Below are 16210 nucleotides of genomic sequence, written 5' to 3'. Positions count from 1 at the left end.
GGAAGCCACCCTGCTCGAGTACGAAGATGAGCTGCAGAGGTCCCAGCATGCAGATCCATGCATGTGGGGAAAGCACCTCTGTGACTGCCCAGAACTTGGACAAATGAATGAGACCCCAGAGTGCCACCCCACAGAGCAGCAGAGATGATTTTGGCCTAGAAGCAGTTAGGAGCAGGTGTGATCAGGAGGCTTCCCTGGCCATAGGAAAAGCTCCCTCAGGCTCCTGTGGTGCCTTCAGTCCTCCTGAGCCTGCCAGGATGAATTAGCTGCAGTGCATACTCCAAGTGACTGAATGAGCTCACGTATGCTTCTGGTGGTTTCTGATTGACTGATGTTAGATTTCACCAACCCCCAATATGTATTAAGCCACATTCCTGACGGTAGCTCAGTATTAGGACCACTTCTGTCCTAAAGCTCTTAATGGTTTAATTTAACCTTGTCATGTTGCCTGTGTACATAAAATCTTTCCATTTGCTGAGATAGGTTAGTGTGAGCTATCAAAAGATTTGAGATCTAATATAAACTATATAATGATGTTAAGTAAATTATTTGGAACCAAAAAATTGTCACCAAAACATCCACTTTTGTCTTCTCCTGGAGATTATATTCATCACTGTATTAAGCGTGGAATTCTTTTTAGTTATGTCTCTGTTTTTGTTCCTTTTCAAAAGCAGAGGAACAAATAGAAGTCACTTTTTTTTTTGAGTGTTTTTTTTTTTTCCTTGTAGTTTCTGTGTCATTTTATTTGATGAGACTCGTGTTAGGGATCTCTATACATCTCTTATCAATGTACAAGAATAGTTGGAGCATTGAAGTCTCAGAGGAAATTACAAGCAAGAATTAAATCAGGTGTCATAAAATCTTTCCACAAGCCAGTGAAATAGCCAAGGCCAGTTCTCCAAACCCCTATCAGTAGTGCTACTGAGCTCCTACTGATGGTTGCCAGGAAAAAAAAAAAAAATATTGGTTCGCTGTAGTAGACTTTTTTAAAAAAGAGAACATGAAAATTCAGATATTTAAAATGTGAAAAATTTCCAATTTTAAATGTTAATGAGTACCATAAGAAAAACATGCTGTGTTGACAGTGTCTGGACCATGTGCTGCTTGCTGTGACTTTTGGGTACTCTGGTTATAAAATCTATCCATCACACTATTTTTGGACTGGTTTCCAATCTTTTTTTGTTTGTTTGTTTTATTCAGTGTCAGGTGGCGGGGGTCAGTACCAGGGATTGAACTCAGAGGCACTCGACCACTGAGCCCCAGCCCCGGCCCTATTTTATATTTTATTTAGAGACAGGATCTCACTGTTGCTTAGCACCTCACTTTTGCTGAGGCTGGCTTTGAACTTGAGTTCCTCCTGCCTCAGTCTCCCAAGCCCCTGGGATTACAGGTGTGCACCACTGTGCCCAGCTCAAGTCTTAAATCTGCATGGGAGAAAATGCTAATCAGTCAAATTATTTATATTGTCCTGAGGAAGACGAAGGTGTTTTTTGAAGATCTTGAGTATTGTTTTTTCCATAATTAGTTTTTCTGATTGTTAGTTGTGGTGTTGCTTGTTGGAACTCTCCTTGTTAGTAGAGACAGATAAGAATGATGCTATAAACTTTCAGAGAAAAATACAGAGTGTAAGTTTTTTATTCATAATATTCTGGGGAATTTTTCTTATAATTTGTATATTAAAGAGAAATGTTGACATTATCAAGTCCAGATGTGGGCACTGACAGCCAAGTGAGATTAGGTTTACCATCTACTTAGTAACCAGGTCAAGTCTTGAATGTCGTCTTCTGTTCCTTTTAAATAACAACCACCATCATTTGAAGTGTTCAGATGTGGACCAATTTTCTTGTTTTTCTGACAACCTCATGAAGCAGTTCCTATTATTATCCTATTTTACAGACAAAGCAGTTGAGGCACAGGGCCTAGTAAGAGGTGAAACTAGTTCTCCTTCGTACTGTACCATTTATTCTCCAGGCTCTTGAATACTTAAATGCCCAGGGCTTTTGGACTGTTCTCGGAAGCTTCAGTTCTCAGAGATTGACATTGTGTAAGGTTGTGACTATTTCTTATTTCCTATTATAATTCTATGTAGATAAAATACAGGACATTATCCTAAAAAGTATCCTTTTCCTTACCAGTTGTTGTTAGGCTGTGATTATTTGTGAATATCCATTATGCAGAAATTCTGGAAATGACTCCTTACTGAAGGTGCTAGACTTAGAAGCCCACAGTCTTTGCGATTTGGTATAGAGCTCAGACTTAAGAGGCAAGTAAATCTAGGCACAAATTCTGATTTGACAGGTATGTGACCTTGGGGAAGTGATCTGGCATTGTCAAAAAAAAAAAAGAAGAAGAAGAAGAAGAAGCATTCACAGCATTGTCTTGGTGACATTTTTACTCCACAGAAAGCATGTTTCTTGTGCTACGTCTAAGTTCAAGGCCAAAATGAAGCTGGAAGTGCAGGTGCTTAATAGCATACTAGTGTAGGCCATTCAGATTCATAGTTTGAATGTTTATTTGGTATTTGTGTTAGTCAGTCTTCTATTGCTATCACCAAAATACCTGACAAGAACAGCTCAGAGGAGAAAAACTTTATTTTGGCTCAAAGTTTAAGAGATTCATTCTGTGGTTGGCCAACTCCATTACTCTGGGCCTGAGGGGAGGCAGAACATCATGATGGTGGAAGGGTGTAGTGGAGGAAAAACTGCTCAGCTCCGGCAGCCAAGAAGCGGGTGGGGGAGTGGGGGAGAAAGAGAGAAAAGGAGAACATGCGCAAGGGAGGCACCAAGGAGGAAATAATAACCCCAGAGGCACACCTCCAGTGGCCTAACTTCCTCTAGGCATGCCCTACTTGCTTACAGTTACCACCCAGTTAGTTCATTCAAATTATGAACCATCAAACCAGCGGATGAATCCACTGACTAGGTTACAGTTCTCATAATCCATGATCATTTTACTCCTGAGCAGTCCTGCATTAACATGGGAGCTTTTGTGTGACACCTCACATCCAAACCATAGCAATACTCTTTCCGTTCATGTCCCCACAGATACTACATTGTTTCTCAGCTTTTATTTATTTATTGACTGATTGATTGATTTTTGTTGTTGTTGAGAAACTGAAGCTGCCTAGCTGTGGACCTAGGGAACAAAGGGATTTAAAAAAAAATGGATTGTTGTATTCCCTATGAAAGAAATTTTATGGAAGAGAGAATCCTATCATAGTTGAAGTGCTTCAACTCCTGGTTCTAAGCTTGGGGACATATTACAATCACACATGGCATTTGAGGTGTATCTACTTATATCAAATCTCTCTCTGTATTTGGTGGTGGGGTGTGGGTGGCTGGGATAGCAGAAAGTAATTACATTTGAAGAGTCACTGTTTGCGATATTCACGGATGTTTTCATTTTGTTTTGACGTATTTTTAAAGTACAGTTCAGGTAATAAGTCAAAGCTAAGGGGAAACTTTATTTTTGAGTAATATTGCTGTACATGAAGAAAAGATGTATTGGAACAATTCTTTGTTGCTTGGGAAGATTATGTAGAGGAATTATTTGATAGCTTGTTAAAGCAAATGTGAAATCTCTTAAAATGTATTGAGGACCCTTTCCAGGAAATCTGTAATTCAGAAATGTTTCTGTGAATTTTTTTCTAAAAGAACCTCTTTTCTTTCCCCCAAAGCCATCTTTTTGTTAAGCCCAAGGAGAGGAAATTCTTTACTCCCAGGAAAATGTCTTAGTAAAGGTCTTGAATGTCAAGTTGAGAATGGAGAAGCTTTGGTGACAATGCAAAACAAGATGACATGTACTGTGAACTTTGCTTATGTTCAGATTCTTCATCTGTCAACTTTCAAGGCTTGATATCAATATCTTTTCCCCATTTAAACCTTCACTGACCTGCCCAGTCATGTGTGTGTCTATCTGATTTGTTTTTCAATCATATTTTGTAGCTTCTTCCATTTTGCCTGCACAGTACAGATACTTGCATCTCTGTTAGGAACCTTTTCTTCTTTGGCTCTTCAAACACTGTGGAATGGGCATTGTTTCCCTGACAGCATCCATTGTTCTTCAAGATCCAGAGCCACTGAATCTGAAGATCTCTAGAGTCCGTTTCTAATATTAAATCCCTGAGACTGATGGATTCTGAGGCAAATAAATGCCCATCTGCCAAGAACAATTGGTTTTTAACATAAAGAAAAAGTAATTGATTTGAATCTGTTGTATGCTTGTAATCTAAATTCACTTTTAGTTTGGATAAATTTTGCTTTCCAAATTGGTTCTCCATCTTCCTCTGTAATTGTATTTACTTTGTTTCCTTGCTTTCTACACAATAGATGAAGTTGTTGTATGATCACAATCTTCATTTAGTGTTATTGCATATTTTTCATGCATCTGTGTATGTGTTTGGTTTTCCCCAGTGGGGTTATGTTATAAAACTCAAGTACGTCAGTACGTCTGTGAGTGCAGACATTCTATGGACACTGGCTTTGCTGGGAACTAAAGATGCTGTGAAACAAATTGGACCTTTACAGTTGAGAAGTTAACAGTTCAGCTGGTTTGTTAGGTTAATAGAAAAGTAAAATTGTGGATACAAAGAGCACCTCACTTCCCTCTAATTCTTAATTATAAGTTTTAAGAAGTTCTAAATGCTAAAAAAAAAAAGTTCTTGTCAATTCATGTTTTGATTGGAAAAAGCTTTTGGTGTCACCTACCAGTCACTTAAGTGATATTTCAGGTTAGATTTGGGTGGAGTGTCAGGATAGATGTGGGTGAGCACATTGAGGTATCCCTAACATATGAGATCCAACTTTTAGGGCAGTAGATAATAGTTTGGGGGTGTAGTAAATACACGGGGGAAAAGGCTGTAAAAGTAACTTTCATGATATGAAGTCCTTGCCGACATCCAATATATGGACTTGAGGAAGGAGGAAGGTATGTTTGGACAACATAGGATGCTGGCGGCCAACAGTAATTCCTAACAGATTTCCAGTGGGTAGGAGAAGGGTCAGAGGTCCTGGGGGGTTCAAAGAGGTATGTGAGAGATATTCTTAAGGGGTATTAAATTTCAAAAATCCCAAACCACCAAGTCTTTTTGTCATGATTTAAACGCTGTTAACTCGCCTTAAAAAGAATGAAGTCAATCTCTACAGGTTAGAGGATGGTGACTTCCTGTGGGATTCCTCTGGGGTAAGCCTAGGTCAGAGAGTCTGTGCATGAAAACCTCAGGGGTCTAAGTGTTCTAGAACCCTGGGCAAAGGTCAGAGGAGCCAGAGGTCGTCATGGAAAGAAAGCTCCTGAGATGGACCCAGGCCAAAATGCCAGTCTTTCCTTCAGCTTTCTTGGGAAATTAAATCCTTTTTGGAGATATGTTTTATTAAGCTGAGCTCTCAGAGTTCCACAGCATGGTGATAGGAGTGATGGGGAATGGTTTTTCTGGGGGAAATCTGCTGATGGACCTTTGGCTGAGATGAAAGAGCCAGAAAGGCCTAGTGTTACCAGGATCCCCTGGAGGCAGGTGGAAGTCACCAGGAGGGGGCAGTGCAGTATGTACCTTCCTCTTCTGTTTCTGTCCAGAGGCTCTGGGGCAGGAAGCAGGAGGCTGTCCTGTTAGTCTTGTGAATGGTCTACAGTACCAGGAACTGAAAGCAGGTGTGTTGGTCCGCTGGGTCCAGCTTTCCTGCATTATTTCGCTTGTATGGCTGTCTCCATTTCTCTTTCTTTTGCTACTCCCCTCCTTTTCTTTCTATCTCACTCATCTTTTCTCCCTCCATCCTTCCCTCTTCTTCTTTCCTTCCCCTTTTCTTCATAAATTAAAAAAATATTCCAAAAAGCATGGTACGACTTCATGTACTTATATTCAGAGTGAAGCCTTAACATTTTGTTTTTCCTCTTGCAAATCTTTTCTGATAAAATAAATAGGTCAAAAATTTAATAAAATAAGTTGCTTAAAGTTATAAGTGTCTTTATTTTATAACTATTCTCTTTTCCCCAGCTAATCTCTCCTGCAATCACTTTTATCCTTTACATGTACTTGATTACGTGGTATTGCTTTTGTGTATTTTTATACTTTCAAATAATTTGTTTCATGTTGTATGTGTATATTTGTATGCAATTTTGCTTATTTTCTTTCCCACTTAACATGGAGATCTCTTTCTGCTAAAAATATAAATTTGGTTTGAGTTTAATATATATTTTTACCATACCTTATTTTTTAAAATTTCGTTTCTTGGTAGATGGATACTGGGGTTGTTTCTGGCTTTTGATTAGTCTGTTGACTGTCTTACAGTGAATATTCTTCCATCTGTCCTCTTGTGTTCATGTGTGAGAATTTCTTTCTGGGAATAATTAGACATGGAAATGCTGGGCCACAGAGGGTTCTGCTTTATAATTTTCCAGGATAGTGATAAGTGCTCTTCAAAGTGGTTAAACCCATTTACACTGCCTCCAATAATGTAAGAGACACCCGGCTTTATAAGTTTATATTGTCAGATGGTAAACATTTTGTCACTGCAGCGGGAGAGGAATGGAATGTCATTATTTTCATTTGCATTTCATATTCCTTTTGAGATGAGCAGTTTTTCACATTTTCTCGGCCATTGAGGTTTTCCCCTCTGTGGATGGCCTGTAATTAACTTCGCTGGTTTCCTTTCTAACCTTAAAATTCCTTAGTTAGTGATGGCTTTTAGTGGCAGGTTTCATGAGCGATTTATAGCTAGCAGCTAGACTGGACATCTCCACAGATGGTAACTTACAGGGGGCATCCTTGGAATTTACTGCTGAAGGAGCGCTTGCCAATCTTTACATCCAGCTCTTCTCTTGGTTTCCATATTGCCAGGAAAAAAAATTTACCCAGGGCATTCCTTCTTCCCCAGTAGAAGACCATTTTTCATAATTTCACACGGTTCTTTTGATGGCTTTCAACAAAATCTCCTGTCTGGTCTTAAATCCAAGAACAGTTGTGCTTTGCTTAATTTTCCTCTTCATGAATATTATGAAATTATACAAAATTTTTGCTCCTCTTTTCTTGCATTTTGGTGACCAGAAAGCTTAGAATTAAAAATCTGGCCCTTTCCTAATGAGTATATGTATTTTTAAACCTAATTTCTGGCCCCATTGATGTCTCTGCTCCTGGTTTTCTTTCTCTTATATCTGTTAGCTCATTGCACTTTATTGAATATGACTAGGAAGTTTACAAGTTAAATACATGGTTGAATAAAATAAAAAATAAAGTAAAGGGAATAAATAATGAAAAGAAAAAGACAAGTGCTTTGTTTCATAGGCTTTGGTTAAGTACCTATTGAGTGTCAGGTGCTTGTCAAAATCATGGGGGATACAGTGATGATCCCGGTAAAGACAGATGCAGAACTCTCCATGTGACTTCAGAGCAATGACAGGTACCAAGCCAACTCTGCTGCAAGGAGAGGATAGGTTTATCTGGAAGTCCTGCTGGTAACCCTAAAGGAAACCTTGCCTACATTTTCTATCTTTTCTGCTGCCAGTGACATGAAAAAAGTGTTAAAATTATTTATGACTTTTTGTAATGCAGTGCTTATTATGAGATAATTTAGAAGAGTGAGGTCACTGTGGTCTCTATTGAAAATATTAGTGCAATGAAAGTCTTGGAAAAATGTCTCTAAACTGTGATGCTTTTGAAACACTTCATAAATACTTGATGTTGTAAAGTGAGCATTTAACTGAAATCTCAAAATATTTTCTTCTTCTGAATCTGGTGGAAGGAGAGAAGGGAATTGTCTGTTATTTATGTTACTGGCTTCCTTCTTGCACATTTATGGCATGATAGGCCCTGAGTGTCGAGGAGAACCATGATCTTTGAAAGGAAGATGCCTTTCTATCTTGGAGGCTGCTTTTTTATGTGATGAGACAATGTTTGTGTGGATCATTTTAAAGTTATTTCTCTTTGGTGAAATTTATACCCTCAGAAAATTTATCTGTTTTTATTTTTTTTTATATTTGCCGAAACGCTTGCAGTATACCTTCATCCGTTTCTTTCCCTCACTGGGTAGAAGGAACCTATAGATGGGTATTCTCTATCATTGTTTAATGTTTTTTCGTTTTACCTAATTAACATCAGGGATATATATTTGTTTTCAGTGTCTTAATATGTTATGTATCTTAAATATTTTCAAATAATTCTTGCAGTACTTTGTAACTCCAAGGATTATATGTCTGCCTACCTGTATATCCATTCATCCAGTCTTCTGTCCATTGACCCACCTACCCATCCATCTGTCCAACCTTCTATCTTCCTTCCTCTCATCCACCCACCCATCCATCCGTCCTTGTATAAGGACTAAGTTAGGTACTGTGGTGCATATTAAGAACTATAAACACAGTTCTATTTTCAAATATAGCGTGATCTAGGAAAAGTAAATAGAAACACATACTTGAATAACTGTAGTACAAGTTAGAGTATGGCAATTCCAGGATAGTAGAGGTCTTTTTTTTTTTGTATTGGGTACTGAATCCAGAAGCACTTAACCACTGAGCCACATCCCCAGTCCCCTTTTTGTATTTTATTGAGAAATAGAGTCTCAGTGAGTTGCTTGGGGCCTAAGTTCCTGAGGCTGGTTTTGAACTCACAATCCTCCTGCCTAAGCTTCCTGAGCCACTGGGATTATAGGTATGTGCCACAGCCCCTGGCTCAGTATGGTAGTTTCTCTAGCTATGTTCCTACTACTTGGGACTTTATTGATTGCAAGTGACATAAATCCAGATCAGACTTTAGGTTAGTGATGTCTCTCTTTATATGGCTGGATCCAGAGGCTCAAGTAGTATTTTCAGAATTCTGTCTCTCATTGTATCTCATTAGCTTTCTTTTCTTATACATGGTGACTTCGTTCTTGGACTATCTCTTTCCTTGTGGCAGAAAATTACACTGGAAGCCCCAGATCTGTGTCATTCTTGGATCTAATTGAGGTCTCATGAACACTTCTAAGCCAGTCATCATGGCCAAGGGTCTAGAGTTCACTATCAGCCAGAGTCATTAATCCCCTATATTTGAGTATTTGGAGTCTGAGGAGGTGATGTGGGTTCCTAAGGGCCATGCAGGGTTTGTGACATGTGGTTCAGCAAAGGAAAAATTAATGTGTTACTGACAAGGGCAGAAGAAGAGGAGGCTGGGCCAGGAAAAGCAGGTGGGGAGAAGGGGAGGGAGGGATGAAGTGGGAAGGAGAAATGCATTCCAGTGTTCCAGGAGGTCAAAGGAGGAAGTGACTGTTTCTTAGAATGTTAAGAAAAATATGATTTTCCCTTGAATGTGAGGAAACCAGCATACCTGTGGCTGTCACCATGAGTGTGGAACCCATGTGAGGGGTGGTAGATGCATTTTTCAAGAAAGTTTCACCTCTGTACACTGGTGATACTCTGAAAAGGGAGGGAAAAGTGATGAAAAGGAAAAAAATCGAAATATGTTGAACTGGTCACTGACCATGAAACCTGGCCAGTCATAGTTCCTTTTCAATAAGATTGACCATTTTGCTCTCCTTGCTGTGTGTGTGTGTGTGTGTGTGTGTGTGTGTGTGTGTGTGTAGTGCTAGAGTAGGTACAGAGACATCACCTTGTGCACCTTGGTGAGGTTGGATGAAAGTTATATATCCTTTCTTGTTATTTTCTGCATTCTGACTCAATGGTATTCCCTCTCCACTTTGTTGCAGTTTTATTGCAAATCAGAAAAGGTTAGAAATCATCAATGAAGATGATGTTGAAGCTTACGTGGGACTAAAAAATCTGTGAGTACTCAGGACTTGCGTACATTATCTCATAGATTTTTCTTGTACTCCACTGTGGTAAGCAAGGAGTTTGCTGGTTAGTTCTAATATTCCTGAAATTATGTGTTTTCATAGGACAATTGTGGATTCTGGATTAAAATTTGTGGCTTATAAAGCATTTCTGAAGAACAGCAACCTGCAGCACATGTAAGTAGATATTGATTCTTTTGCTTCCCAGGACCCAATTTATTCAGTATTTTACCCTTCTGTTTATTTTCCTTCTTTTCCAACCTTACACCTCCTTTTTTCAAAAGTTAGTGTAGCTGTGATAATAGCTTAGAAACATTAGCTTTGAGTTTGTTTGATTTCTGAATGGCTTCAGAGGGGTACTTAGAACAGCCTGTTTATTCCCTTTCATGAATTCCTGGGCCATTTCCATCTTGGACAGAGCAATAGGCCAACAGCAAGGAGTCTGATGTGAAAACTATGTCCTTGTACAGAGTCCTTGATTATTTTCCCTGGAATCAAGACATGCTCCCTGGAAGACATCAAACTGGTGGAACTGAAAGAAGCTGACGTGGCTTTGGCCTTTTTTAGGGAACTAAAAATTACTAATGCTTCCCCCACTCCAATAATAGGTCTTCTTTTGAACCTTCATTTTCTCAATACTGTCTATTGTGGATTGATACAAGTGGAGGAAAAAAAATCAATCCTGGGATGTGCAAAAGATTCAGACATTTATTAACTGTAGGAAATGTTTTCCCCTGAATCATGGGTGCCTTGTCAACTGAGGTCAAATGGAACTATGGAAAATCAGTTATTAATATTGTTTGCTCCAAAATCTTCTAGGTAGCATTTAAGGTAATAAGATGTGGCCTTCCTGAGAAATTTTTTCATTAAATGGTCACTCAAGTAGAGAATGTCTATGCATAACTAAGTTCAGATTGGTATCCCTATTTCCTGAGTTTCCAGAGGGAGCTTCTACCAGCAGATTGCTGTGTGCATTCACTGGTTTTGTTTTGCAGACCAAGTCCCCTGTACAGTGATACTTTATATGTCTCAGAGTCTACATTGTGTCTGTAGAGTTCTTACCCATGTTATCTCACTTGATTTTTTTTTTTTTGAGAATTCATAGGGAAGATTTTTAGAAATTTCCATTTCACAGGCCTGATCAGTCTGAGGAGGTTCTAGGACTTGCCCGGGTGGCAGAATTATGACTTGAGGGCTAACCCTTCTCCATGTTCTTATAATAAAAAAGTACAGAAAATAAAATTTGTGCCATCCATGTAATTAGAGAATCAGCTCTTCTCATAACATTTGTCCTCTTTCTATTCTTGGGAAGAACAGTTCCCTGACTTATTTCCATGCCAGTTATAAAAGAAATTCTCTCAGAGCAGATTGCTTGGATACTCTATGGAGATTTGTTGATATCATGGGAAAATCTTAATTTCGTAAAGCCAATATCATGATTTCCTTTTTTATAGGTGGTAATAATGGTGAAGTCACTTTAAAAAATAGTCTGGGCAGTTAAGATATAAAACATTCTGCACAAACATAATAAAACTCTAAGGAACTTTATTAACACATTTCATTTAAATGTTTTTTGGCTTCGTCTCTAGTCAGTTTGCTTGTACAAATCTGATGTCTGCGTAGGCCTTGGTAGCATAAACAAGAGAGAAGTTGGATAGAAGAAAAAGGCAAAATGCTCTAATGCAATCACTTTAATGTAATTAATGACCTCAGTGGTTAAGTTCTGGTATTTTCATTACAGCTGACCTTAGACCCAAATTACTCAACAATCACATTTTACTGGCTGTTTTATCACACCACCTAATGTTGTGATTGAGCAGTGGGCTCTGGTTAATTGCAGTTTATTAATAGACCTTGTGTATTTTTTTATGTTGATATATAGTAGAATAATTTTAAAAATGTTCTAGGTACAGCTTATAGTAGTATCATTTGAAAATAGAAAACTAAAAACATGTATGTGTTTCATATAGTTTACTTACGACAGTTGAGAAGCCAAGTGCAAATGCTCTACTGATATTTGTAGTTATGGTCAAGTAGCAAGATGGAGTGAGATTAGGCAGGTTTTTGGGCAATTATGAAGAAGTGATCAGATGTCAGTAAGCTTCATATATTCACACCATGAAAGAAGATCTTATTCACCAAACTATGAAATTAAATATAGACGTTTGTTTGCTTTTGAGGAGGGAGGAATCAGGTCAGGTGTCTGCCTTTCTGGACCTGAGTCCCAAACTCTGCTTATGACTGAAGACTCTGGAACCAGCTCTTCCCTTGATTTAAATTACTCTCTTACTTCAGTTGTCAACACAGTGGGGTGCAAGGAGCTAATGAAGAAATGTGCGTTAACAGTTGTTTCTCTATTTGTGGAATATACTGATTATTTCTCTGAGTCTCCCTGACAATATAAAAATGTGTACAAGACCAGTCTATTTCACTTTGGGTTTTAGGAAAATTCCAGTTGGATTTTCTTCTTTGCTTTCACCACTTTGCTCCCTTCCCTGGCCATTCTAGCATCATGTGGTGACTGTTCAGAGCCCCAGTTACTGGTCACTGAGCGTATTTCTTGGCGCCTTTCATTCCTGCCTAGCCCCTAAGAATCAATCCAAGGACTGTGAGAAAAGCTAGTATTTGTATTTTCCAAGGGGCTTTGCAGAGGTGCTAATTAGCTCCTTAGCAAAGTTCTATAATCAAACAGTAAGAGGATTGTTGATTTTTTTTTTCTTTCCTTCTTCCACTTTTTTGGCTTTTGGCCCCAATAATAAGTATGGTTCATAAAACTCATCTTGTTCTTTGGCCCGTAACCCGGCTCTGCACTGTGCTGCTGGCAGCCTGACACAGGCATCTGCTTCCAGTGCGGGAGGTTTACTAGCTGACAGAGAGAACCTGTATAATTTTTTTCTCTTTTCTTTTTTTTTTTTTTTTTTTGGATGGAAAGAGCGGGGCGTTTTGGTGATTTTTTTTCCCTCTCAGATAAAAGTGTTTGTGCCTTATAGACTGTGGGAAAGACAGGAGGATTGACTTTTCAGTGAAACCCATTCTTAATTCATGCTCCGAAAAGAAAAGATTTATGTGGGCACATTTTACAACTTCATGTGGGTGAGCACTTTACACTCAGTGTGAAGAGAGAAGATGCAAGTGTAGAAGGAAGGAGGGTGTCCTGAGTAGGTAGGGGTTTGGATGGGTAGAGATCTTAAAGAGAATTCTACAAGGAATGGACATACACAGACTTGAATTATGAGCCACTAACGAGGCATGTTCTTTATTCATTAACCAACTAGCTGTAGCTCATGCATTACCACCTGGGCTTTAATCCCTCTCTAAAGAGGGCCGGTCAGACACACCAGGACACTTCCACCCCATGATTTCATCAGGCTGGCACAACAGACTGGCCTCAGGTAAGGGGCCAGGACTACAGTCACCCTCAGATCTTACATTTTATCTGATGCTCAGCCCAACCCTTGCTTTCCTCAGTAGGAAGAAGACTTTAAAAGCCTTATGATTTCTTCTGGTTGGTCCAGGTCTTGGCTGCTTTTTTTTTTTTAAATAAAAGTTGATGCTTGTTTACATTTATATCACTTATTAAACATATGTCTCGAGGCCCAAGAATTGGACACACTTTACATAACTTCTAGCAATAAATAGATTTTTACAGAGTGAACCAGTTGCCAGGATTATGTCTGGGAAATTGACTCCACGGTCTCATGGCACTGATTATTGGAAACTCCCATCCACTGAATAAAATGACATATTTGGAACATGCCAAGAAATTCATTATTCTTTTTTTAACCATAGATATACCATCTTTCATTGTCTGTTTGGTCCAGATCTCATGTTGGTTATGTTGCTGGATTAGTTCAAGATGAAATCTGATGTATTCTTTATTTTTTGATTTTTCATTGTTCTCATTATGGATTTATTCACTTGTCTCAGTCATATATAAAAAGTCCCAGCAGAATTTATCAATCAGAATGTGTGTTCTTTTCCTAAAGTCATCTGAAATTTCATTAAGCACGGATTCAGAGCTTTGTGTGTCATGTAACTTCAAAATATTCATGATACTCTTTAGTTTTAAAGTATCTTTTCCCCCTAGTGAGCTGGTAGTTTTAAATCTTATTTTATTTTACATATCTTCCTATTAATTGCTCAAGAGGTCAGGCTCTCTACAAGGTATATAACTTATTTTCTGAATAAAAATATGAAAAATAAGCTTTTCTGTAAAAAAAGAAAAAAGAAAGATATTGGAAACAGAAAATATATACTCTTCTTCTTCCCAGTAAACAGGAACTGTAGGAGGAGCAGGGTAAAAACAGAGCTATCACTCTAAGAGAGAGAGAGAGATGATTGGATCTAAGTAAGACATGTACTAAGATCAAATAAAATTATATTTTGAAAACAAAATCTCTACTTGAATACATTGTTCCTAAGATGTAGCATTTTAAACTCACATTTAATGTTTTTGATTCCTTTCAGCAATTTTACCCGAAATAAACTGACGAGTTTGTCTAGGAAACATTTCCGTCACCTTGACTTGTCTGAGCTGTAAGTAATGAGTGTGTGGCATTTGGGGGAAATTTTTCAAAGAAAGGGATAATTAAGTATTTTTTTTAAGAGAGCAAGATTGCAAGACTAAATTTATATCAAAAGACTTGAAAAATTATTTCTTGAGTTTTGGCTTCTTGTTCTTTTATCCTTCTGAAAACATGATTTATAATTAAAAAATAAAAATCTTAATAGTAATGTATCATTTATGAAGAGCTTGAAGGTTATTTTTCCAAAATATTGTCTAATATAGGAAAGAATGGAAAAAAAAAAAACAGGAGGCTTTGCATTAAATGGCTGTTTGTATCTCAGAGCATTTTTGGTTCTTGTTACAGGCAGGCCCTAAAATAAAGCACCCTCATCAAAGAGGAAATGACAGTGGGCAAAACTCTCTCAGCTTCTGTCCTTCAGGGCCAGCTCAGGTGTAGGGAATGTTGGAGGAGGAGATGTCCTCCCTTCCCACCTGTCATTGTGAGATTTGCTTCTAGGTCTGACACTGCATTCAGTATTTATCCTCATGTCCCAATTTCCTCTGCTGTAAAATGATAGGAGAAACATTTAAATATGTTGATGACTAATGACCAGCATTTCAAGTATGCTCAATGCTTGGTGTTATCACTGTGAAGCAACTGTGAACTGTTGCCATTCCTCTGTGTTAGATGCTCCAAAGAGCCCTGAGGCGCAGGTTTTGTGTGGCACATGTAGGCCTGGAAGGACAAGCAAGGCCTTTGAAGCATCGGAAGTGGCTTTTGCTTAAACTATGCATTGCCTGAAACATGAAATATTTTTATGAGAAACCATCCCTACTCATGAGGAATTTGTGCAGATTGGAAGATGCCACTAGAGAAGAGACAGTGTTGATAGATAGGAATGGGGGCTACATGGCAAAAATCTTGGCAATTGACAATTATTTGGAATAAATTGAATTCAGGGAGTTGAAGCCCTAATGTTTTGTTTTTGAAGATATCTTTAATTGACACATAATAATTGTACATATTTCTAGGGTACAAATTATGTATTGATACATGTATACAATATGTAATGATCAGGGTAATAAGCACATCCGTCATTTCAAACATTTATCAATCCTTTGTGTTAGGAGCATTCAAAATATTTTCTTGTAGCTGTATTGAAACATGGATGATATGTTTCATTCATGAAACATGAATGAAATATTGTTGACTGTAATCTACTTACTGTGCTATAGAACAGTAAACTTATTCCTTCCATCTAGCTTTAGTTTTGTATCCAGTTACCAATCTGTCTCTATTATCCCTCCCTACTATCCTCCCCAGCCTCTGGTAACCACTATTCTATACACTACTTCTGTAAGATCACTTTTTTTTCTTTTCCACATTTTTTATTGGTGCATTATAGTTTAAACATAATGGTGGGTTTTATTGTTACATATTAGTATATGCATAAAATATAACAATACGATTTTGCCAATATCACTCCCAAGCACTTGAGGTTAACTTCTTTAGCTTCCACATGCTTGTGAGAACATGGTATATTTGTCTGTGTGTGTGTGTGTTTATGAAAGATGTCTAGACATGCAAATGAAAGGAGAATATAAGATCTAGTAGGGTAAAGCACTCGGTGTAAAAATTTTGAGTACTACTACATAAAATTTTGTGAGTGGATTAAAAAGTAGTGTTTTGGTTTCAAATTCATGTCTCAATATTCTCCCTACAGCACATTTAATCAATTCATTCAACAAGTGTTCACTATGTACCTGTTACATATCAGAATGACGAGGCCATGGGGCTACAAGGAGAAAAGTTTCTGTGTTAAGCATTCTGTTCTCCAGGGGGAGAGATAGAAACCTAAACAGATCAGTGTAACATGCTGTAAAAATCATTGTGAAAGGAATTTGCACAGCGAGCTGGAGGAAGGAGCCGGCCGTCTGCCAGTGTTGTGTG

General features: G+C 38.1%; 1 protein-coding gene across 7 annotated transcripts in view; it reads left to right on the top strand.

Moving 5' to 3' along the window:
- Positions 1-16210, top strand: part of Ntrk2 (neurotrophic receptor tyrosine kinase 2) — a 362470-nt gene that overhangs the window by 21430 nt on the left and 324830 nt on the right. For all 7 annotated transcript variants that reach the window (XM_058573106.1, XM_058573107.1, XM_058573105.1 and 4 more), the window contains 3 exons: positions 9669-9743; positions 9858-9929; positions 14220-14288. In XM_058573106.1, the coding sequence (XP_058429089.1) occupies positions 9669-9743; positions 9858-9929; positions 14220-14288 (216 nt within the window). The remainder of the gene's footprint in view (positions 1-9668; positions 9744-9857; positions 9930-14219; positions 14289-16210) is intronic.

Source organism: Marmota monax, unplaced genomic scaffold, assembly GCF_021218885.2.
Source record: "Marmota monax isolate L192 unplaced genomic scaffold, Marmota_monax_Labrador192_F-V1.1 WCK01_AAM20220418_F8-fsc00265, whole genome shotgun sequence".
Classification (NCBI taxonomy): domain Eukaryota; kingdom Metazoa; phylum Chordata; class Mammalia; order Rodentia; family Sciuridae; genus Marmota; species Marmota monax.
The sequence above is the reverse complement of the archived record's forward strand: the minus strand, read 5'-3'. Positions and strand labels throughout refer to the sequence as shown.